At 36.8% G+C, this 25165-nt stretch overlaps 2 protein-coding genes, 1 long non-coding RNA gene and 1 pseudogene across 16 annotated transcripts; 3 read left to right on the top strand and 1 right to left on the bottom strand.

The window, feature by feature from the left end:
* Positions 1-115: 115 nt before the first annotated feature.
* LOC9312697 (protein ENHANCED DISEASE RESISTANCE 4) lies at positions 116-23693 on the bottom strand. Of its 5 annotated transcripts, none has more exons than XR_002331822.1 (7): positions 23330-23693; positions 23102-23247; positions 21496-22890; positions 2049-2616; positions 1906-1966; positions 1340-1446; positions 116-1260 (listed from the first exon to the last, which is right to left on the bottom strand). XR_002331822.1 is itself a non-coding variant. In XM_021025151.1 (6 exons), exons 2-6 carry the CDS (start codon positions 23214-23216, stop codon positions 20341-20343), a joined length of 2415 nt encoding a protein of 804 aa, XP_020880810.1. In that variant the 5' UTR covers positions 23217-23247; positions 23330-23681; the 3' UTR covers positions 20118-20340. The 5 variants fall into 5 exon arrangements, 3 of the variants coding, with proteins under 3 accessions (XP_020880812.1, XP_020880810.1, XP_020880811.1); XR_002331821.1 differs by having other exon boundaries at positions 1340-1440; XM_021025151.1 differs by lacking the exons at positions 116-1260; positions 1340-1446; positions 1906-1966; positions 2049-2616 and adding exons at positions 20118-20395; positions 20487-20710; positions 20788-20848 and having other exon boundaries at positions 20931-22890; positions 23330-23681.
* On the top strand, positions 4248-8201 carry LOC9312699. 10 transcript variants are annotated; one of them, XR_002331830.1, is made up of 11 exons: positions 4248-4337; positions 4503-4615; positions 5267-5405; positions 5510-5640; positions 5743-5854; positions 5960-6097; positions 6276-7064; positions 7525-7554; positions 7679-7727; positions 7810-7859; positions 7949-8196. It is a non-coding gene; the product is annotated as an uncharacterized LOC9312699 (long non-coding RNA). The 10 variants fall into 10 exon arrangements; XR_002331832.1 differs by having other exon boundaries at positions 6276-6450; positions 6560-7727; positions 7949-8201; XR_002331834.1 differs by having other exon boundaries at positions 6276-6453; positions 6560-7727; positions 7949-8201.
* LOC110228309 lies at positions 15421-15809 on the top strand. Its single transcript, XM_021025196.1, is given in 4 exon segments — positions 15421-15463; positions 15466-15501; positions 15665-15749; positions 15751-15809. Coding segments are annotated over 4 exon segments (210 nt in total). The 3' UTR covers positions 15797-15809.
* Positions 15487-19860, top strand: LOC9312698 (annotated as a pseudogene).
* Positions 23694-25165: the final 1472 nt, after the last annotated feature.

The following is a 25165-nucleotide window of genomic DNA, read 5'->3' as shown; positions in this document are numbered from 1 at the left end:
CGAACTCTGCATTGCCTTAAAACAGAGAAAATGTAAAGACAATTGAAACTTAAAAACTCTGCGGTAATATTCTGCTGCATCATCATCATTACATTACATATCAAACTCCGGCAGCAATCAAAAGCAATTATCATCAAACCATAAAAACACCAGTCTGTTAATTTATCAGAAGAACCAAAAACAACCACATAGTAAACAAGAAAACGTAGAAAACCTATCAATTCAAAATTCCCAGGTCCAAACACATCAATCTTAAAGAAAGAAAAAAAAACATAACTTAGTAAAACCCAACAATAAGTAATTGAAAAGTGAAGCAAAGGCGATTGGTATAAAGAGCATATAAAAAATCTTTAAAATAAACACTCAATCGTAGAGGTGGGCTGTTCCGGAGTCATGGAGACCCTTGAATAAGATGATGTTTGGAGTTCGATTACGCCAGCTAGCCGTGACACATATAGCTGAAGCCTTGGAGTGGAGAGCGATGGTGAGATCTCCAATGTTACTAGTGTACTCCGCGTCTCCTTTCTCGTCTATTTTGAATACGATGAAACGCTGCGTTTCCTTTCTACGGAAGTTGCTCTTCGTGTACCACTTAACCAAAAAAGTTTTACCGGTGTCTTCAGATTCCGCCAAGTGTTCGCTCGTGCAACACGAATTCAAGAGATCCCACGCTGATTGCTCCAGCTCCGGAAACTGTAGAAACCGCAACTGCTTCACCTTGTGTTTGTGAATGTCTTTTGACTCTTCTCCAAGATTCCATGATCTAATGTAGGAGCCTCCAGAAACAGGCATGGAGAACATGTCATCTTTCTTGGAATACATGACACGGGAATTGAAGAAACCCGGGTCTGTGATTCTTATGTTGGTCCACTTTGAGCTTCGAGCAGGCCTACATAAGCTTAGTTGAGGTCCCAAGAACTTGATAGCCACAACAAAGTCTTCCTCCTCGGGGAAAAATGACGACAGGGCTACATTGGTTACAATTTGGGTTTGGCAATGAGGTAGTGTTACAAGGGGAGGCAGTGAGAGGCGTTTTCGATCTGCATCTGGCACATTTGGTTTTGGATGCTCTTGGAGGCACACTATTCCTTCCTTCAATGTAGCAACTGCTCCTTGGGATGATCCTATCGTTCCTGGATCCTCCATCAACTCATCATGAGGATATTTAAAAAACTCGATATATCCGACATCCCCATTAATCATAGTTCTGGAAACCTTTTTCGAAAAGGAAGTTGAGAAAGAACGAGCGGTGAGGTTTCTCTGCGTAGTAACAATAAAAGACATTAGAAGGAGTATTAAAGAACACGTAGCCATTGGAGAGAAGAGAAGAGAAGCTTACGACGAGTGCAGGTGTTTTCAGGAGGCGGCTGAGAAGCAGAGACATGGCTGTTGGAAGTCTTCTTTATTTTGTCCACGCTCAGCCTTAATTTATACAAAACCCTAATTCTTGGAAATAATAATACACCAGGGAAAAATAAAAAGATTTTATGTTGCTCCAACAGAAAAAGAAACTGGTAATAATTGATATTTACAATCTTCTCCATATATACATAGAGATTGCCTTGCCCAGCAAGTCTATTATCTTCCAGTTTTGGGGCTTAAAAAGCGATTGGGCTCTTATAGTCCCATAGGGCCTATTAAGTTATAGTACATATATATGTGTGTATGAATGTATGATTAAGTTAAAGGTCAGTGGTTATGGATGCATGCATTATCACATTTGTTTAGGTACTAAGCCTAAATAATGCTTCCACCTTGTGCTCTTTTTGGATTATCCTTCATGAGTTCATTTTGGTTGAACCTTTGTTAGGAGTTAGGACATATTTCTGGATTGGGTATCGTATGTTTCCTCTTTACTAAGATTCAGAAACATATTGACAAGAAGCAATATCAAAATGTGTTTACCGGTAATATTCCAAGACCTGGACCTCCCATTACTCCCCAGAATCCAGCTCTGTAATCATACCTAAAATGTTCCCAAAAACACATTAACAGTTATGAAGAAGATGATCAATAAAAAAAAGCGGAATCGAATTCGCAATATTTACCAGTAGTTTCCTGGCTGAATGACTCCGGCTTGCTTCTCTGCTTTTCTCAGCAGACGTTCTGTTAAAGGATGTCCATTTATCGAAACCTTGCTTTTGTTCCCTTCATCATTCTGAATAGATTTTGTCAGATCCTTGAAGCTTTTCTTCACAATGCTTGCGAATCCGCTCTTCTTGGCTCTTTGCTGCTGATCTTTAGATACTCCACTGTTACGATGAGAGTAGTCGTTGAAGTTAACTTCCATCTCACTTGCAAGTGAAACCTCTTTTATGGAGGAGTTCTGTCTCATAGCTGTCGTCTTGCTCAGTGTGACCTTGTCGTGTTCTGAACGAGAGCTACGGCTGCCTGCTCCAGACCGGTCGTGATTGATCGAAGAGTAATCAACAAAGTTATCTTGAAGAGGCGAATCTTGAGCTTGAGCTAGTGGCTTAGCTGTTAGACTGTCTGAGCTTAGCTCGCCCTTGGAAAGGCTGGCGAAATGAGAATGAACGTGTTGCATATCTTGAGACTTGTCTGAAATCAATCCCGGAAGATCTCTTGGTTCATCATCCAACGAATGAAACACATAACCAAGAAGATCATAGTCATCAGAAACCTGAATTAGAACTCAAACATAAATGAACAAAATCTACTATAAAGGAAGAAGTAAAATACCACGGAATGCTGTGCGATTTTCTGAAGCCGGAGAGTAATCTCAGTTATGACTCCTAAAGTCCCCTCACTCCCAATCATCAAGCGAGTCAAATCGTATCTGAGACACCATTCCGACAAGTATCAAGCATTAACTCAAATGATATGTAATCAAACAACTGGAAGCATACCATTCGTTTTTCATTTATAGTTTATATGGGGGAGAAAAAAGAAATCCAAACAAAGAACCAAGAAAATAGTTAAAGACTGAAGCCAAACCCTGCAGCACTCTTTCTGGCACGTGAAGCTGTCTTCACAACATCTGCATTAGGAAGAACCACCTGAGAAGGAGCATAGCATAAAATTTATAACAGTGGGGAATGGGGAATGAATCAGTGGAAGAAACAACAAACCTTAAGGCTTATAACATTGTCACGCATAGTTCCATACCAACAAGCTAGTAGCAGAATTATCATAGCCAACCGGATTAAAGCAGAATTATCAGAAAATAAGATCAATTAATCTGAAAATGTGTTCCAAATAAAAGAATTAATATGAAAGCTATGATCTGAGAGATTAAGGTACTGCCTGAGAGATTAATCTGAGACATGCCTGTAAAAACGTAGCAGGTTCATGGAAAGAAACGCCAAGTTTGTTGTTAATTGGATGACACCAAAAAGACATGTTTAAAAATGAAAATCAAGGACGCTGATGTCAGACACAGAAGATTAGCACATACCTTCATTAATGGCATGTCAATGCATACAGCTCCTTTCGGAGCCAGGGGGTATGATGACCCTCAATCGATGTTGCCCCACTACAGGAACCTAACCAAAAAGCAAAGGATATATCAGTCCACCAGGAAGGTATATATGCCAAGTAATAAATATAGCCTGTTGGCCAAGACTAGATTGGAAAAGACTGAGCACTGAACCTTAAATTCATTGCAGGGTTAAGAATCTTGGAGACTTCTTCTTCAGACCTAAACATATATAAGAGAGGATGAAGATCAATGCCTATTTTGTTTTTTTGGCTTATTCAACGACGAAGCAGAAAAGAATAACAGAGCGAATAGAAGTCACTAAACAATGAAATGGAAATATGCAGACAGAAGAAAAGTGTGCAAATACATGAGAAGCAAGGAATTGTTCAAAAGAAGAAGAAGAGAGGAACAAAGGCAGACCTCGAGGATTGTGTTCAATAGAGTAATAAGCTCCTTAAGGGACTTGTTTGTTGTATTCATTCCCCTTTTAACTAGAGCTTCAGTGCTACCTCTTCCGTCAACAGTTATATATATGCAGAGAGCTCGACCACCAATGGGAGCAGAGAGCTCGAGCACCAAGTTGGGAGTCAGTCACCGGTTGACTTTGGGGGTCGAGTGGAGCTGAAGACAAGGCCGGCGAAAAGAGAGCCATGGATTGAGAATGGAGAGAAGCTGTCACGTGGTTCTTGGTGGATCTCGACTTCGCGGTCGGAGGTGCTTGAGGACGGCTTTGAATCCGGCAAGCTTTCTCCGATGGCTTCTCATGGTCGGTTCTCCTTCACGTAGAGCTATGTGGAATTCAACTGAGAATTTGAGCGTCGGAGGACGATCTCCACATATACGGGCGTATCGGAATCTGATCGGTGGTTTTAGGTCCGTTTCCAATGGAATCGATGAGGTATTTGGTCAGAATTTCTTTTTCGAATTTAAAGATTAAGCATCCAAATTTGTGATAAGTTATGCTTATTTGATGATTCAATTTTGTATAAATTTTTAGATTGTGACACAATCTTCAAGCCAATCTCTATTTTCTCTCTTCTTACATCAGAAAACACAATTACAGGATCAGATTTCCAGATTGAACCAGGAGAATGGCTCATTGAAACAAAATCTGACCTCAAAGAGGCTAGAACCGACATTTCCAGGGGATCATCAAACATCATCAACGCTATCAAGGTATCTTTGTTTGTTTCATCTCTGTGCCATTGATTGTATGCGCACTAGGCATATTATCTTAGGGAGGATGCAATTACTTAAGAGCTGTTATGTGTCTTATTGGTTATATGCTTAGTTTATTAGTGGGATTTACTAGGATAGAAAACGTATCATGAGATCAAATATAATGTCAAGATTCAAGGAAGCTGTATATTAAGAAAGTTTTGTCAACATCACTATCTCAGATTCGTTTATTTGTTGATTTTGCTTAGAGATGCCTTCTTGCATGAAGGTCTTAAACTATTGAATTAATCTGTCATCTTCTCCAGGGAAACAATGATCAGTTACCCAATAATAGGCTACACAAATCTGTGTCACATTTAAAAAGTCCAAATCTTATGTCCAATGGAAAAGGGAAGGATACCGATTCTTCTATAAAGGAAAAAGTAACACTAACTGTTTATTTACCATTAACTTAAGATAATAGCTTTGTGGTCTTGACTTTGGTTGGTTTGTAGGATACATACTTCTGAGTTTCTGAATTTCTTTAGGTACATCTTGTAATACATAAGTAACCATTTTCAGCACTAGTATAGGGTGCCTTTTATTGCTCTGCAATGTTCTCGTTTGCTAAATACCAAGTTATAAGCGATACTCTGGATTTCCTTTTAGGACCTTGCAGATATGCTAGAAGATAGAAGCAAATCAATGGCAGCTGTTCAAGCTACGGAGCTTGCAAAAGAACACCTTTTGGAAAAGGAGTGAATCTTTCAAGGAGGAACTCGAGTCTCTGAGGTTAGATAAGAACAAAGTAAGTCTTTGAGTTAGAAAAGACACCTTTTTTATGTATTCAGAGAGGAATCACCATCTTTTAAGTTACAATTTTCTTATTTTCTGTATTTCATCTGTTTGCAGACCTCCATGGAAATTAGCCAAATGCGTAGTGAATTGGATGCAAAATTACTTGAATTCAAACACTTGCAGATGAAGTTGAATGGTCGGGACAGCCATGGAACATCTAAAAGAAGGAAAACAACGAGCTTAAGGTTTATTGTGTTCCATACTGCTGAAAACATTTGTCATTCTCTAGCTGTGTGCATTTCTACTTTGACGTTTGGAATCTGAATTGCTTTTTCATCACTTGATAGTTGAAACGAAGTGAGTTAGAAGCTGCTTTAGAAGAGAGCAGGAAACCAACCAGTAGCAAAGTATTACCAGACGCCATTCGAGTCTCTGAGTAGGCATCCTAGTGTGGACAAGGTTCTTTATACCAGAAGGGACTTTATTTTAAACGCATTTTGCATTTGCTTTCATTAAACGTGGAGAAACTTTTATCCTTATGCAATTTCCATATTTATCTAGCAGAAGCCTGAAATCTTTCCTGGGAAAAAAGAAATGGAGCAATCCTTGCAGAGGTTGGAAACATATTTGAAGGAAACACGACGAGAAAGGGATAAGGCACGACAAGAACTAATACGGCTCAAACAACACTTGCTAGAAAAGGTTAGCTTTTGTAAAAGCTATTTTCCTTCTTGGTGCATTATTGCGAAATCATGGTTCCATCTGTTGAAACATCATATGAGCTTTTAGATCATTATTATGCAAATTTTCTCGTTTTCTAGCCAACTCCTAGGATTTGTTACGAAATCGTTCCTAACAAGATCATTGTTAACTGAGACAGGTAGAGGCGGCATCCGGCTGATGATACCAGGCATCTCCTTCATGCTGCAGTAATGATAATAAGAGTATAGTAAATCAAGCTTTCATAGACGAGAAGGAGAAAGACGACAGAGGAAATGTATCATTAGTGATTCAACATGCTATTAGATCCACATACTCATCCTCAACAACACAATGTAGTACTGATCCAACAAAGAAACGCCGTCATAGAATCAACAGAACCAAGTCTCACTAATGGAGATATTGTTGTGTTTCTCTTCTAACTTTGGATTCTTTATGTTACAGTCTTTTGCGGATCTATGGGTTGATTTCTTACTCAAAGACGCAGAAGAGCGGGAGAGAAGAGAAGAAGGAGAAGCAGCAGCGACTAAAGCCAAGCAAGATTCCGAGAAGACAAGACAAGACGCTGCTTTGTCTGATTCAGAGTTCTCGACAGTGCCCCTCAGATCATTCGATAGTAATCAAAGGCTCTCGAGACCACTTCCTTAAAAAAGAAGGTACACAGATACATACTTACATTGAAAATAAGAATTCGAATATCTGTTGAGTCTTGTGTTGTAATTATGATCTCATACCTTTGTTTGTTGGTTAATATTCAAATGGAAAAGGAATGTTACAACTTTGTTCTTTTCTTTTGTTGATGATTTCTTGTGGGAGAATTTGAATGAAAATCAAAAGAAAAAGTTACATGAGCTAGAAATTCTTCGGTAAGTAAGTGGATCCGAAGAATCTATCATCGTCGGAATCGATTACTACGCCGGACAGTCCTTCAATGATTCTTCTCATTCCGGTTAGCCTTCTTCCTTTTCCTCTTGCGAGTCTCTGAGATTAGGGTATCGTGTAGATGTGCTTTTTGGTCTCCGTAATTTGGATTCAGGGAACTTATGCTTTAAAATTGGATAATTGTGTTTTCTGTTTGGGATATAAATTTGGGACAGTTGTTCAATGATTCTTCTCATTCCAGTTAGGATTCTTCCTTTCCTCTTGCTCGAGTTGAGATTTGCCCGTATGTTACTGTCTAATCATTTTCAGAATTTATTGTGTATCGTTTCCGATTATTTGGAATAATTCAGTAGACTAATGATATCAAGCAGACAATAAGCAGGTTTAATTAAATCCTAAGGTTTCTTTCGTCATCCTAATCAAATCCTAAGGTTTTGTTATCACAAGGAATGTTGTTCTGGATGATTTTTCCTTAATGTATCCTAGTCTAGATGATTCACTAAATTTGAAGAACCTTGTGTTTTCAGATGCTTGTCTTGCATATTTAGCTACACAAGGTAAGGCACCAACATTTTTCTCCACTGTTGATATTATTTTCTGTGATTGCTTAGGATGTACTGGATGGTCTTCCTTCTTTGGTCATGTTCTTAGTGTTTCTTTTGCTTTTCCAACTGTTGCCAGTTAATGATAATGTGAAGGATCCTGATTCATCTTTGAAGGAATCACTGAAGTAAGTGTGATGCCTAAGAAATAAATAACTCCTTATGTGTTTCCCTCTTAGTTGTACATTAGCAAGTTTTCTTGTGATTTAGGGGCAAACTCATTGACACAAGTGCTCCAAAGGCGTCAGAGCTTTCCAATGGTTATTTCCTATCCTTTACTAGTGTGATTTTGATTGTCGGTGAGTTTCATTAGTCACTGGTATATGATGTTGGACTTTGTTGCATGCAGAAGATGAATATGCAACACTAGAGACGGATTGAACTTCAGGGCCTTCATTAACATGGCTAAAAGAAGAATATGATAGTCTTCCGTCTGTCATCAAGTCTCTAGCCTCGTGGGAGATATGAAAATTATCCAAATTCTTGTATTATGTCAAATGTTCTTCTTCTTAGCTAAAATTTAAGAACATATCCTAGAATCATATTAAGAATTGAACCAATAAATGCTTAACTCGAGAGCGATGAAAATTTCATCTTTCCTATAGTCTCAACTTTTTGGATAAATCCCTGCCATCAAAGTCATAACCTGTGTAAAACTGGTAAATTGATATCCCCTGCAAGTCACAACTTGCTGGCTGCCCACTTGCTTTCCGCTCTTTTAACTTTCAGAACCACTAACACAAGGTTTAAGTTAGTTTGCCAGAACTCTATCTGTGATCAAATCTTTGTTCATAATTTGATTTGCCTCTCTCACTGCCTTGTTCATTCTGTCAAAATGACATCCTCCCTGACCTTACTTTGGTTCTTCATAGCACATCTTATTGTTCTCCATTTATGAAACACGATTCTGGTGCAATGAGATTACCACAAGTATTGGGATCCATTCTACCTGATTGATGCCGAAGATAAAGCTATGTTTTTGCAAGGCTTGGAGAAAAAAGTTGGGATCAAATCGCTTTTTCTTGCATATTCAGATTCCTACTTGCATTGTTCAGAATCACAATCTCATCTTAAGTTGGGTTTTGTTTGTTTTAACCAGCCATGAGGACTAAACCGAAGATAAGCAGAGTTTCATTGGAACAGAGTGCTATAGTAGTCCTAACCAAAGCAAACATTCTCATAACCTTAAATCGACACAAAATTAAAACTCCATAATTGTTTTAGATTATCATAAAACTTCAAACAAGTAGTATTTAAGTCTAATTTAAACTGAACAATATAGTAATCAAAACATAACTCTTAAGGAAATTTGAATGGAGGACAAAAGTCCTTCCTCTCGCCTTTCAAAATCCATCCCTTGTAGCCAATGCAAATCAACGTGTAGCTGTAATCATCAAGCTCGTCTTCATCGAGTTTGACCTCTTGTCCAAGCAGAGCATAGTTGTTCGCCGTTTTCGTCGCATCCTCAAAACTATTGAAAGTTGTGAAACCAAAGTTTCCAAACACAACACGGACAACCTAAACAACAACACAACAACAATCTATGATGAAGTTTAAGACTTAAGAGGTTGATAATATAAAGAGTATATAGACTGAAAATTACCTTAACCACCTCAAGTTTTTTTGAGATGAGATTCGAAGAGAGACTTTTGATCATGAAGACTTGTTTGAAGTCGACAGACTGACTCTCCCTTCTTGAGCTTTTCATAAGCATCCATCATAAACTTTGACAGATCATGCATCAAAGAACCATCCTTTCCATTCTTCTCTTCATCCTCACCAAAGCTCATAGTCTCTACGTATAGGTCTTCAAGCTCCGTAGCTAGATCATCCATGAACTTAGCCAAACCATCAACATTCTTGAGATTAGGAGTGAAAAGTTTAGACTCGTTTTCAATGTTCTTGCTAATCTGACCGAGATTAGCAAGTCTCTTCTTCTTCTCATTCCACAATCTGCTTTCCTGGAATGCCGGATCATCCCCCGATCCTCCTCCTTTCGGGTTGGTGCTAAAGGAAGCAGTAAGCTAAAAGCCAAATAAACAAATTAGTAAAATTAATAAAACCAATTAACCAATTCATAAAATCAATAAATACCAATTTCTCTACTGGGAGATGGGCTTTGTTTAGCATGAGCCCAGTAGAGAAATTTCCTGCAATGAAACAGAAATTAATTAATTAAGAGTTTGTACTTTGTAAGATAAATAGAAAATAAAGAAAACAGATGTTAGTTGTTTACGCAGGAAGCGGGTTCTGTTTAGCTGAAGCCCGTTAGCGTATAGGCTTTTTTGGTATGTCAATAAATTTCCTAAATCAAAAGAAGAAATCAATTAATGAAATTGTGAAGGAAAAAATGAATAAAAGAATATGGAAGGTTAGTCTTGGGTTACCCAAGAGGCCGGTTTTCTGAAGCCCGTTAGAGTTAACTAGACTCTTTTCGTAGATAGAGAAACCATTTCTGAAGACATTACCTAAAACCATTACAAATAAATTTATTAAAAAATTTAAAAGAAGAAATTAATTAATGAAATTGTGAAGGAAAAAATGAATAAAAGAATATCGAAGGTTAGTCTTGGGTTACCCAAGAGGCCGGTTTTCTGAAGCCCGTTAGAATTAACTAGACTCTTTTCGTAGATAGAGAAACCATTTCTGAAGACATTACCTAAAACCATTACAAATAAATTTATTAAAAAATTTAAAAGAAAAGAATATTAAATATGAAGAAGAACAATGAAAAAAGAGAGGGATTACCGATGGGTTTTTTTTGTTGGTTTATTTTTGAGCATACAGATTTTAAAAAATTCATTTCTTCTTCCTTTCTTTTAAATCCAAAACCTACACAAAGAATCAGCGATGATCATTAGAAATTTTATAAATTTCAGACGTAATTTGAACCTACTAAAACCAAAACAAAACAGAAAATCAAAATAACCAAAAAAACCACACCCTGCGCTAATGTGAAATCAAAATCAAACAACCCAAAAATCAGCAATGATCAGTAGAAATTTAGTAAAGAATTTTCAGACGTAATTTGAACCTATTAAAACCAAAAAATCCAAATGACCAAAAAAATCACCCACAAACAGAGCATAAACAGAGCACAAACAGAGGTTGATCTAAAACAAACTTTTTCGGTAAAAGATCTGAAAACAAACTTGATAGTCTATCCATGATAAACCCAGAATCGCTGAATCAAACTTATGACAATAAAACAAAAACGAAAACAAAAAATCACAATCGGAAACATTATCACTCCAACATGTCGGTCTCCACTTAATACTAAATCTCGATTTTAGCAACCCAATAAAAGCAAAACCCACTCACCAAAATATGCAGAGAGCTGGGAGGAAGTTCATCTGATTTCGCCGGAGCAACAATAAAACAACAACAAAAAAAAAAAAAAAAAGTCATAATCGGAAACATCATCCCTCTAACATGCTGAGAGAGGTCAATTTAAGCTTACCATTGCGTATAAATCCAGAATGTTTCTATCTCTCCTTTCCGTACACCTCCTGCAGATCTCTCGAGTAAGACGACGACGGAAAATGACCAAAAAGGTGGAAAATGGCTTAACGACCTCCTCTCCACTGTACACAGTTTTATAGCGTCTCTCTCCACGTATATTGACAAATATACCCTCACTTTGTTTGCACGTATTGAAAGAAATAAGAAATGTGTACGACGGTTAAGAGAGGGACCCACTTCTTTTTCCTTTTATTTCCTTTTATTCTTATCGATTTTGTTCATCTTCATCAACTTTTTTTTCAAATGTCTAGGAGTAATTTCGTCCCCAATGTCTCGGTAGGTTACTTCTATATACTTAATAGATCTTAATTCCAAAAACACAAACTTGGTCAACTTGTAAATATGTGAATTTATGAGCGTTTTTGGTTCTTCTGCTTGGCGTTTGCAATTGCGTCTCCAGGTTACACTTGTAAAGTCATTAGTGTATGTTTATGATAGTACTAATTGCCTACTTTGAACTGATTAGTGTTGTTGATTCGTGTTATAAAAAAATTGTGATCTTGATTCTCTCGTAATATATGAAAGACATGCATGTTCGATTTTTACATTGATTGTGTAAGATTTCTGTAGATTATCTAACCTAATCGTATATGATTTTGCATTCCTCCTTGGAGAATTTAGCTTTTGTTTGCTTTATGATTTTGATTAAGCTCTTACTTATAGCCTCAGACTAATTATTACGCGGGGGTAAGAAAACGAAGAAAAAGCGGTTGACTATCAGGGGTATAACCGTCAAAACACAGGAAGAATAGGAGCTGAGGTAAGCAAGCATAGGCGCAGTTTTGACGACGGGCTTGATTGTTTGTGGCTGTAGAGTCTATGGACAGCCAAAATTTTGTCTACAGCCATTTACTTACACCAATCAAGCTTCCTCTCATTTTTTAATATTCACAGCCAAAACACAAAAAAATAGAAAAAAGTGGCTGTACGAAGCAAATTTTCTACAGCACCTAAAAAAAGTCTTTAGTTTTTCTCTCCCTCCATATATTAAATATGTATGATATATAGGATATCTATATGTCAATAAAAAATATTTTGATGACAAAAATATGGACCACATCCAAATGTTTTTCCAATTTGGGAATGTTTCTCATGCTTTCTTTCTTAATTTTTTTTAAAAAAATTTTTTTCAAAAAATCTTTAAGCAATTTTTAAATGCATTAAATGTTATTATGATAAAGACTAGCACATAAAGGAGTAATCATTTAGTACTAGTAGTTAATACATGCGTTTGTAATCAATCCTTATAAATGCAATGATTGGAAATTTGGTGTTTATTTGATGCAACTGTTAAATATAAATTTTGTAATTATTTTGATACTAGACTAGTAAAAAAAATTGGACGTAAAATTTCGTATGCATGTACATGCGCATGTTTGGTGGATGTATTTGTTCTTATTGTATAAAGAATGAGAAGTGGCAACTGAATTTGTGTTCTTGTTACCCTTGACTGGAAAGACCAAGACAGGTCCACAAGTGGCAAATTCCCATTTGACATTATCTCCCATTTTCATACATGAAGATGCAGTTGTGGTGTCGTGTACTTTCTTTTTGTTTTTTTCTTTTGTTTTTTTCTCTTTTCCTTGGATAAGACCAAAAATTGCCAAAGATTAAAGTAGTTTTTGCAAACTAAACGATGTTTTCATGGATCAAAACAAAGAAAGAAAATTGTTAATGAGTGATTTCCAAATAATTTAAAAATGATTACAATTGAAATATCTACGTGGTGGATTTTTTTTTTGGTGGTTGTAGTTTGTAATACTACTAAGATATTTATAAATGTTAAACAAAAGAATGAGATAATCCGAGAAAAAGGAATCTCATCATTGTACCGTTGGGATTATAATTTATAAAATTAATGATTAACCACAAGGGTTTCAGATAGGCCAATAGGTTGTGCAGAACGTACGGCTCTGATCCCGTTGTCTCCTGCCTCTGTCTATCTCTCTCTTTAGTTTAAAATTCATGAATTTTAATTTAAAAGAGAGAGAGAGAGAAAAAAGAGAAAAGGAGATTTATTTTTTTTAGGCGGATGTGATAACAAAAGGATTAGAGTTACCTTTAATTTCGAGTATTGCTACATTTTAGTTTGTTTTACATTTGCTTAAATGCTTATCAAATTATTAATGACGAGAGTCCGAGACCCAATTTATAAAAAAAAATTGGACGTAAAATCTCGAATGCATATATTTGTTTCTTATTGTATAAAGAATGAGAAGTGGCAACTGACTTAGTGTTCTTGTTACCTTTTACCGGAAAGACCAAGACAGGTCCACAACTGGCAAATTACCATTTGACATTATCTCCCATGCACATGTACGTGGTGGAGTTTTTTTTTTTTTTTTTGGTGGTGTTAGTTTGTAAAGGGGTAAATACTACTAAATGTTAAAGTGCCTATTCATCTGATTTCAAAGGGTAAAAATGTAAATTTATTTCATCTGATTTCAAAGTGCCTATTTTTAATTATTTCTATTAAATTATTTGTTTTTAAAAATTTGTCTTCAAATTTTATATTAATAAAAAATTATATCAAAAACCTGGATCCGGATATCTACCGGGCTATTTTTACGGATATCCGATGAAACGGATGCGGATCCGGATAATGAAAAAGCAGATCCGGATACCCTAAAAAAGCTGGATATCTGGATCCGGCCCAAACCTAACTGGGATCTAGATTATTGAGTATAATTAATAACCAAAATCATTGGTATCTATTTTACATACATGTACTTATTATGGTTAAAACTCTCTCTATATATCTTAAAATGATGCTACAACCAATTTCTACTATTGTTAAATTTTGTGCTTTGTATATATATCTATAGATTAGATATGCCCAAATTTTCCCTAACAATACAGAAACTGATTGTTATGATTTTTTCTTTTTAGTTAAATAAATCACTGATTAATTGTAAAATTAATTTCACTACAAAAATGTCGGTGAAAATGTGTCGAAAACTATTAGACTATTAGACTCATTTGATGTTTTAGATTTTGATAAAGATTTCACAATGTCGCTTGAGGAGAATGAATGGAATGGTCAAAGAGATAATCGAGATTAGTTGTTTCTGTCATTGATGATCTCCTACTATTTTAGTATTTGTTACGATTTTAGACTTTTAGTTGGATTCAAAATTTGAATCACTTTCTTATTATTGTTAGATTTTAAATTTTATTAAATATATTATGCTTATTTTTATTTTTATATTTATAAAAACTATATAATTTTTATATATATTAAATAAATTTTAATCAATTGACCCGTAGTCAAACCCGGTTGATCCAGCGACCTAGTGTAGTTCGGTTCACCGTCCGGATCGGATTTAAAAAATAATTATTATTTTTTCAAATTGACCAAAAACACAGAGAAAAAGTGATAAGCCTTTTCAAATGGGGATGGGGGATATGTGAACTTTTAGAACAAATAAAGTAGCAAAAAGAATTTGTTTGTGTTTTTTGGTAGTAGGCAAAAAGAATTTGTTAAAATCAAATAGATATATAAGTAGGGTGAAAACACGTGTTCGACCAGGATACATAGTAGAATGGTTTTATTTTAAGTCAAATAAAAAAATAAAAATAAAAATACATGTTGCTTTTGTGTCTTGGTTATCAACGCCCCGCGTGGCCTCAGTCTGTCTCTTGTTGCTTCTGCATCTCTCGAGCTTCTGTCTTCCTTCTGCTCCTTATCTGTCTCTCGAGAGACTCGTTTTATTGTTTTTTTCTCCATTAAATTATCGGATCCGTACTGTCTCAGCTCGCTCTATCTTATCTGACCGATTTTTTTTCTTCTTTCTTTTTTTTTTCTTTCTTTTCTCTTCTTCTTCTTCGATCTGACCAATCAGAGTCAGCAAAATGGCGGAGACGAAGACCAAGAGACTACTTAAAGTGGAAATCAGATTCAGCTTTTTCGTCCAATTGGAAGGGGAACTAGAGAGTTTTTTAAAATTTATCTTATTTGTTTTTAAGTAATGTAGTTGAAAAAATGAATAATTGTTTATAAATTTTAATCTTAAGTGGAAAATCTTTTTTACTTTTCAAATTATACCTCTACGAACGCAACCATTTGCACCCTAAAACTTTATAACATATGAATATTGAAAGCAAAGACTACATGAATTTAAAATTTTCAACTTGCAGAATTGTAAAGAGGAGAAACTTTGATTATTAGATAAACAAAGGTCACATGATATAAACCCAATTAATTAAAGAAACAACTTAGGCACGTCGTCTAAAAGAAGCTTTGATTTTTCTCATAATTTGTGAGAAAAAAAGAAAAGAAAAGAGAGAGTTATATAACTGATGCGCCACGTCGGATTTGAGCAAAAGCCAGTTTTCGATTTGGCGCTCTTGTACGCCTGAAAATTCGCAGTCTTCCCTCGTCCCCAATCCCTGGAGCCAAACACTGTTCCATTCAACCGCCACGTCATCATATCTTGAATTTTAATTTTCGTTTTTATTATTGTTCAAGCGAATTAATTTCAGAATTAACCATAAAATAATCGGGAAAAATATATAAACCGACGACGGTCTGTGTCTCCTTCACCAGAACACAAGATCCTTCTCCTCCTCTTTTGTTTTCCTTGGCCGTCGATTTTAAGGTTTTATCTTCTCCGTTGTGAAACCACTGATAAGGGAATTTACGAGGAGGATTTGTTTTGTTTCTCCGGCGTTTTAGAGTTTCACGATTTCTCCGTCGTTTGATTTTTTAATTCAATCCTCTGAGGGAAACGAGAATTTGGTTTTCGTTTTCGAATTTAGGGTTAAAGAAGCGGTTTCGCATTGGGTTCGTTGAGTCTTGAACCAATTTGCGAGAGGAATTGAAGCGTTTCGAGTTTTTTCTTTTTGTTTCCCGGAGGTCCGAAGTGCGAATCTGTTTTGTTTGATGAAATTAGGGTTTTGGAATCGGAATTTGGATGGTCGTTTATGTTGATTAGTCGACGATTGCTGAGTTAGGACATGATTTTGAAACGTACCTTGACATTCGAGAATCAGAATCTGAAGCGGTGCAAAATTGATTCAGAAATTGAGTATGGGAGCAAAAAGGGTGAGATTATGGTGTATAAGAAGAGACAAAGAGCAACCGTGGATCAACCATGTAGTAGAGAACCCGAAGTTCATACAAGTAGCTCAAGCTCTTTGACCAGCAAAGAATCTCAACAAGTTTGCTCTGACCACTCCAAGTCTTCGCGTGGCAGAGTTCGAGCGGTTCCTTCAAGGTTCAAGGACTCCATTGTTGGTTCATGGAAATCTAGCCGTCGCAAGGAAGAGTCGACGGATTCTAGTCATGATGACGACGTGAATCTGGGGAAGAAGGTCAAAGGTTTCAGTGGAAGCCCGAAATTGCATCGAAGCAAAGACTCGAAGCTGTTTCCACATAAGGATAACGGAGACAGCAGCGAAGTAGATTGCGATTACTGGGATGTTAAAATTTCCATGTTGTCTTCCTCCGACGATGCTAATTCTGGTATGCCGAAAAAGTCTGACGTGTACAAACCAGCATGGCCGGCTATGGTGGTCGATCCGATATCACAAGCGCCTGATGGGGTCTTGAAACATTGCGTCCCAGGCGCAATTTGTGTCATGTTTTTTGGGTACTCGAAGAATGGAACTCAGAGGGTAATATACTAATCTCCTTAAATCTCTCTCTCTGGTGTTTGATGCGTTTATTTCTATTATCTTTTTCTGAAACTTCTGGTCATTAACAGGACTATGCATGGGTCAGACAAGGAATGGTGTATCCATTTACGGAGTTTATGGACAAGTAAGTATATGAGACGCTCTCTCTGTGATCTTTCATATTTGTCTGTTTGTTTCTGTTCCTTAGTCTTTCATATCCTCAGATTTCAGGACAAGACAAACTTGTACAATTACAAGCCAAGTGAATTTAAGAAGGCACTTGATGAAGCAGTTTTAGCAGAAAATGGGGTCGAGGGTAATTGTGGAGATGCTGAAATCAGCTGCCCAGATTCCTCTGCGACGGAATCCGACCAGGACTATGGACCTGCTTCTAGAATACAGGCACGTTTTCTTGACACATATTCTTCTTCTTATTTTTTGGTTAGATGTTCAAGTTTGCTCTTGTAATTGATTTGCGAATACAAAGTAAATCAATTGAGGACAGGTTCTTACTTCACTCTCACCAGTCAGTTCTATTGTCATCCTGTCTAATTCATAAGTATCTATATGTAGTCATATACTTTCTGTTCTAAGTCATGAAGGCATTATACATACTACATAGGCGTAGATGTACTGTTTGTATCTGACTCTTGTATTGGGAATACCTACCCTAAAACGATTTGCCGATTTAATTATTGTGTAGGGTGCATGTCATGAGGACATAAGGACTTGCGACGGTTGTGGCTCAGCAATGCCATGAAAATCTCTAAAAAGGACTAAAGGGTCACAACCTGAAGAGCTTTTATGCAAACACTGTTCAAAGGTTCTTAGTAAATGCCATTTTATTCTTCGGTTTTCTCTTGCCAAAAGGAATTGAATCCAAATTGGTTGTTTCAGTTGCGGAAATCCAATCAGTATTGTGGCATTTGCAAGAGAATGTGGCACCCTTCAGATGATGGAGATTGGGTGAGAATATATGTGACCATGTTTGGTGAAATACAGACCTGAGTAAGAAATTATTACATCTATATAGCTGACTTGATTTGATGTATTAGGTTTGTTGTGATGGGTGTGATGTATGGGTACATGCTGGGTGCGACAACATTTCAAATAAGCACTTTAAGGTACACTTCCATGCATCTTAACTTTTGATTCTAAGTAATGAAGACTCTTGTTAAACTATCGCACTAATTTGGTTATCATCTTAAGGAACTGGAGCACAACAATTACTATTGCCCTAATTGTAAAGTCCAGCATGAGCTTGCGCCATCAATATTAGAAGAACAGAACTCAGTGTTCAAGTATGTTGTTAACATCTCATGTTCTCCTGCTTTTATTGTTTGCATTTCTCCATTGCTATAATATGCGAGATTTCCTCACAACCTCTTTGGGATAGGTCTACAAAAAAGGCGACAGAGACTGAGCTGCGTGATGAGGTTACTGTAGTCTGTAATGGCATGGAAGGAACATATATCAGAAAATTTCATGCGTACGTATTAGATGTCTCAGCCTTATTTCACTTTCTTCATTTAGAAAGGATCTTATTTGTTTATGACTATGCAACACAATATCGTAAAATGATTTTTTCTCTGAAAACGATAAAATCCGTGTTTAATCCTAGGCTTCTGTTATCGCTCTCTTGTTGTTGTAGAGATTAGACCAACACATTAATCTTTGAACTATTGTTTTCAGAATTGAGTGCAAGTGGGGTTCATGTGGGTCAAGGAAGCAGTCACCAAGTGAATGGGAAAGGCATACAGGCTGCAGAGCCAAAAAGTGTAAGAGTGAAAGACACAATGCTACCTCTAGAAAAATGGGTACATCCCTTTTGCTATACTCTCATAAACTTGCCGTTATATACCCCTGAAATTTGGATGTTAGAGATTTAATACTGACAACAATATATTACAGATTGGAGAATTTAGTACCTACACTATAGAAACCCAGATGTTAGATAAGCAGAAGATGCTCTCTTTGCTGGAAGGTAGATTATAGGTGAACTCTTGGCTCCCTTCTTTTGGAATTCAAATTTGGTTGGAAACTTGCTTACTACTTATTTTGTATGCACAGAAAAGTATGAGCCAGTCAGTGCTAAGTGGACGTGAAAGATGTGCTGTATGCAGATGGGTAGAAGACTGGGAAGAAAATAAAATGATCATCTGTAACAGGTTAATTTATAGCATTTTTGGTTATACTGAATTCTACAGCGATCTTATAACCAAACATGGGGTCGTAAGTATGTAAATCTGACCAATATTAATGAATATGTGTTCAGATGTCAAGTGGCTGTGCACCAAGAATGCTATGGGGTAAGCAAATCTCAGGACCTCACCTCCTGGGTGTGCAGAGCATGTGAAACACCAGATATTGAGAGAGACTGTTGTCTTTGTCCTGTTAAAGGTATTACTGCAGAATTAGCTCTCTTCATGATTTTTTTTCCCCTATCTTGCATTAGTAATTATTTATTCTTGACTGTTCTGTCACAAGGCCAAGTTAAGTACACTCGTTCACAAGCGCCTACTGCGGTCTTGAAACATTGCGTCCCGGGCGCGATATGTGTCATGTTTTTTGGGTACTTGAAGAATGGAACTCAGAGCGTAAGATACTAATCTGACGTTTTCTAGCTGACGTTTGATGCAGAATGATCTTTTTCTGAAACGTATGGTCATTTACAGGACTATGCAAGGGTCAGACAAGGAATGATGTATCCATTTACGGAATTTATGGACAAGTAAGTACACGAGACGCTCTTTCTGGAATCTTTTATAGTTGTGCGTTTGTTTCTGTTCTTTAGTCTTTCATCTCTTATGATCTCAGGATCAGACAAACTTGTACAATTACAAGCCAATTGAATTTAAGAAGGCACTAAAGGAAGCAGTTTTAGCAGAAAATGGGGTCGAGGGGCGATTGTGGAGCTGCTGAAATCAGCTGCCCAGATTCCTCTGCGACGGAATCCGACCAGGACTATGGACCTGCTTCTAGAATACAGGTCAAATTTTGTAATATATTAATTAAGATATGAAGATATAGACTGAAATCACATGATTAGATTGCTAAGTCAAATTTTGTACAAACGTGTTTTTGTGAATATAATTCCGTGCTTAATTAACAATTTATTACTTTAAAAGCTTAAACCTCACGGAAATCGGTAAAAAAAAAATCCCAATAAAAAATGAATTAATAACAAAACCTATGAAATAGTATTATATGACTTAGACAGATAGTGCAGTGTGCCTAATTGATCATTGGTATATGTAAATATATAATTTTATTGACTTCAAATTGGTATATATATTTGCATATCCAAATATATATCAAACTATTGATTTCGGAATAATCTGTCTAAATAAATACATAAAAAAAAAAAAAGTCATTCCTTGTTAATGAAAGACCGGTGAGACATTTCTTCCAGCTGGTTAATTAACATCAACACTAGAGCTTTAACAACAACATAATACCAAGTTTTGATTGAAAGAGTCTAAAAATCAAACTTGGAAGCAAATAATACCAATTTCTAAATAAATACATAAAGCTCTCTAAATTTTCAGTAGATGTTAAACAGAAGATATTCAACTAAATATACATATCTCGTCATATCTTCCTTCACGTAATTCTCTTCGGGAGTCTCATCCCAAACCCACGCTTCAATTTCTCAATCCTGCACCATCAACAAACCAACTAGATTACATAACTTTCTTTCTTGTGAAGAAAGAGCAAGTAACAAAAATAGTGATGTAAGAAAGGCTTACGTTGGGGCTAGTTTCCCGAGGCAATCGAGCTCTTCACCGGTGTCTTCATCTATGACTCTACCCGTGATGTCAACAATGTATGATCTATCTCTGTCTGGAGGAAGTCCTCTACCCGCAAGCAAGTCCAAATCTTTCCGGTGAAGCTCTCTCCCGTTGACAAACACTCCCGTGGTTCCACCTGAGCAGTTCTCTGGCATTGGGTAGTTAAGCTCTTCTATGAATGGCTGCGACAAAAAGGATTCCGCCTTTTTAGTAAGATTCAGAAACATATTGACAAGAAGCAATATCAAAATGTGTTTACCGGTAATATTCCAAGACCTGGACCTCCCATTACTCCCCAGAATCCAGCTCTGTAATCATACCTAAAATGTCCCCAAAAACACATTAATAGTTATGAAGAAGATGATCAATAAAAGAAAGCAGAATCGAATTCGCAATATCTACCAGTAGTTTCCTGGCTGAATGACTCCGGCTTGCTTCTCAGCTTTTCTCAGCAGACGTTCTGTTAAAGGATTTCCATTTATCGAAACATTGCTTTTATTCCCTTCATCATTCTGAATAGATTTTGTCAGATCCTTGAAGCTTTTCTTCACAATGCTTGCAAATCCGCTCTTCTTGGCTCTTTGCTGCTGATCTTTAGATACTCCACTGTTACGATGAGAGTAGTCGTTGAAGTTAACTTCCATCTCACTTGCAAGTGAAACCTCTTTCATGGAGTTCTGTCTCATAGCTGTCGTCTTGCTCAGTGTGACCTTGTCGTGTTCCGAACGAGAGCTACGGCTGCCTGCTCCAGACCGGTCATGATTGATCGAAGAGTAATCAACAAAGTTATCGTGAAGAGGAGAATCTTGAGCTTGAGCTAGTGGCTTAGCTGTTAGACTGTCTGAGCTTAGCTCGTCCTCGGAAAGGCTAGCGGAATGAGAATGAACGTGCTGCATATCTTGAGACTTGTCTGAAATCAATCCCGGAAGATCTCTTGGTTCATCATCCAACGAATGAAACACATAACCAAGAAGATCATAGTCATCAGAAGTGTAATCAGCAGCTACACGGGCTTCTCCTTGTCTCGTTGAAGCTGTGTTTGTCGAGAGAACGAATTTGTTATTAACAACAGATAAATCTATCAAACAAGAGCATGCTCCACATCGCACTTTCTGCTGTTTTTTTGTACCAGCCTCTGGTTTCTTTGGCAATTGTAGAAGCTCAAAACAGTTTTGACAGGTTATAAACGGAGCACCACCTGCCAAAGGGCGGATATGACGAGATCCACCTGATAATACAACTTTAGGAGGACGTATCCGCGAAAGAGAGTCCATTTGAGCATCACTGAAGTTACTAGGCCATCTGCCATGAGGCTGTAGACCACGAGAACCATAAGTTCTTGGATTATGCGGTGGAGCAAAACCCATAACGCTCTCATGAGGATAAAAACCGGCGTTATAGGGTGCATCAGGGATCACCGGTGCTGGACCTCGCCAGTATTTATTATCATAACACTGGTAACAAGAGCAAGATGAGTGATGAAAATGCCCGTTTTGCTGCGGGTATGCGTCAAAGAGGTCATGACCGTTGTTATTATTACCAACATATTGTCCCGAGAAGTAGGGATGAGATGGTTGCAGCGGATGAGGACCTCTTCCGTGTATAGGGAACCTATGAGTGTCTCCATAAGAGGGATGCATCAGACTATGGTGCATAGGGACTTCATTGTTGTTGTTGTTGTAAGGAAACTGCGGTTCAGGATGTTGATGGTAATAAGAAGGACCTCCAACAGCGTGATTTCCCGTACTGTGAAACCGCATTGGAGGCGCCTTGTTCAACCCCGAGGCAGACGAAGAACTAGGAACCTGTTCTTTAGACTTGTCAGTCGCCACATTGCAAGACTGAACAAGCTGTTCTTTGATCTTTTCTAACTGTCTCAGAAGTCCAGCTCGGTCTTGCTCGATTGCTTCATTGCTCTGGTCTTTCAAATGTTTCTGGAACTCATGGAGTGAATCTGGAAAGTAGTTAGCTGAAGAAGAAGTGCCTTCATCACAAGGATGCCTTGAAGTGGATAATCTGTTGATGACACTTTCAGAATCACATCTCGTAGTTGTTCTTTTCCTAAACCGATCCAAACCAGAGTCTTGTCTCCCCGATTGAGATTTAAGGTCATCTTTATCCCCTAATATAGATCTGTTACCTTGTTCTTTTGAACCAGGATCACTCTCAACATCAACAGGAACAACATTTTGGTGGTGTCTCAAAGAAACAGAATTTGATGGAACATCAGAGTCAGATGAAGTTTCACTAGAATCCACAATTGCTTTCTCTGGGGAACTAGTAGAGTTAGCTGAAATTGGTTTGGCTTTATCTTCAACGGACTTGACTGAAACAGAATCTGCTTCACGCTCCTTGATTTTGGCTGTATGTTAAACAAGTCTCTTGAGAGTAAGCATAAGAAAAAGAAAAAGCTACTTAATTCGAATCAACAAAAACCAGATCGTTAATAGCATCAATAACAAGAACTTAAAAAAAGAGAAATTTATCTACATCGATTCCATCAAAAGCACACTCATCAAATCCTACAAATTGGGCATCTCTTGTTGAAACTCAAAAAGTGAATGAGAACTTACCACGAAGAACGGTGAAGCAGCCACCACACTGGAAAAAGGGGGAATCTTCAGGCTCTGATAAGAGATTCTCGCATTTTGGGCAACGAACTAGCCTTACTTTGGTTGAATCAGCCATTTCTTTTCAATTAAACGAACCCAGAAAACGTCTGACAGAGATAATCACCCAGAAATCAGAAGGAGAAGAAAGAAAGTTTCAGTTTTGAAGAAAGAGAGAAAAAAAAACTGAACCTTTTGCTCAGAGCTTTCTCTTTGATTGGGTTTAGCTTCTGGTTCTGCTACTGGATCCCTTCTTTTTTCTAGCTAGATTTTCTCGGGAAACCCAAACCGGAATAAGGAGAAGTTCACAAAGAGCCAAAGACAGAGGAAAATGCTATCTGAGAAAAACTATGGAGTAAAGGCAAGAAATTTGTGTAATCTCTGTCTCTATTTCTAGTTTTGGTTAATGGTAGTTCTCGTGGAGTTCGAAGTTTGGTCTTGTTGGGAGAAAATCTTTCTCTGGGGGGTTATGCTTTGTTTCTTCTGCAAATTTCGCTCCTTTTCACACGGCACAGAGACTAGTATAATAAAGTATAAACTCATCTTTCTTTATCTCTCTCGGAAAAGAAATGACGTCGTTTTAGCAGCCACCAACATTTATTAAACGACGGCGTTTTTACAGTGAGCGTTTTTACTACTACTAGTTTGGTTGTTTTCAATATTGCTTGTCTGAGCTGTGACGCAACCACAATGGTCCGTATTTTCCCAACGGCGAAAGTCTCAGTTCCGTCTGATTCTTCTATGCCGTTAGTAGTGTTTATACTGACGTGTACTTTTTCCACTTTCACCCATTTTTAATTATGATTGTTGTAAATATACGAAATGGTTGATTTTTATGTAATTCTTACTTGGTTTTTTTTTTTTTATATTATCTTTTTCCAGTGAGCATTGTGAAAACTGAAACGTAGTGGATTTATGGATAAAGACCAACACAGTGGAGAATTACTAAATTAGAAGAAAATAAATAAGTTGGGGAATTTTGCTTTTGATTTTGCTTTTGCTTTTATAACAACCATATATAAATAATAGCTTTTCTTTATAGCTTCTATGTCAGCGACCACTGAGGTAAAAAGAAAAGCAGGGTTTTGGCCTTTGTTAAAAGATGTGACAGATTAAAAATGTATAGGCATTCTTAAATTACATGAAAACAAAATGGCAGATAAAATAACAATAGAGTAAAGAAAATGATATGAAATGGCAAAAAAAAAAAAGAGAGGAAATATTCGTTAATTAAAGAGAGGTCAAAGAAGACGAACGTTAAATTTAAGTGGTCCATGTGTACATTAGTGGAGCCCAATGCCACACCAAACAACCCAACCCATCGAAGCTTCACCACATTTTCTTTCTCGTGTGTGTTTCTTTTGACTGTATTTTAAACTCTTTTTATGACTTTCACTTTAAGAAATTGGATCTTTATCTTACTATTGTGTTAATCACATATGAAGAAGCAATTTAGGTGGACCATTTTACAGATTTTATTGATTTAATCTTTTACTTTGATCTTAACAAAATTGCTTCTTTTGGTAATATATAATTAAATTTGTGAACTTTAAAAAGAAAATGTGGAGCCCATAAAAAGATCTCTGAAGTGGATGGAGAACCATAGAAACCAGAGACTTAACTGCTTTTTTGAGACAACAATTGGTAATGGATTATGCAATAATAGCTACTGGTCTGTTTCGCATTGATTTTACACTTTCTTGTGATTTTAATTATTGTGATTTGTTCCTTGTTTTCTTTCTTCAGCAGCCTTTGTACTTATGATGATGTGAATTGGAGTGTAATATTACACCCCTCGATGTTATGATATAAGTGTTTCAAAACAAAATACTATATGTAGTACATTTTTTTTTTTACATTGGATATACATGGTATATTATATAAATTATATAGATGAACAGAATCAACAGATGGAATTCATAAGTTTATAACGATTTAGATGAAAAGAATCAAGCTTCTGAAGATGCTCGTTCAAAGCTTTAATACCTTATTGAGGAAGCATTTTATGTTGTAACGGCTAAACTATAT

The sequence above is a fragment of the Arabidopsis lyrata genome, assembly GCF_000004255.2.
Source record: "Arabidopsis lyrata subsp. lyrata unplaced genomic scaffold ARALYscaffold_5, whole genome shotgun sequence".
Taxonomy (NCBI): Eukaryota; Viridiplantae; Streptophyta; class Magnoliopsida; order Brassicales; family Brassicaceae; genus Arabidopsis; species Arabidopsis lyrata.
Note: the sequence above shows the minus strand (reverse complement) of the source record. Positions and strands in the feature narration are given on the sequence as shown.

Coding starts and splice junctions, on each gene's coding strand:
- LOC9312697 (XM_021025151.1), bottom strand. CDS start 23,216: ATGGCTGATTCAACCAAAGTAAGGCTAGTTCGTTGCCCAAAATGCGAG. Junction 20,711..20,787: donor CAGGTCTTGGAATATTACCG/GTAAACACATTT, acceptor TTTTTGTCGCAG/CCATTCATAGAAGAGCTTAA. Junction 20,396..20,486: donor CTCGGGAAACTAGCCCCAAC/GTAAGCCTTTCT, acceptor TTGATGGTGCAG/GATTGAGAAATTGAAGCGTG.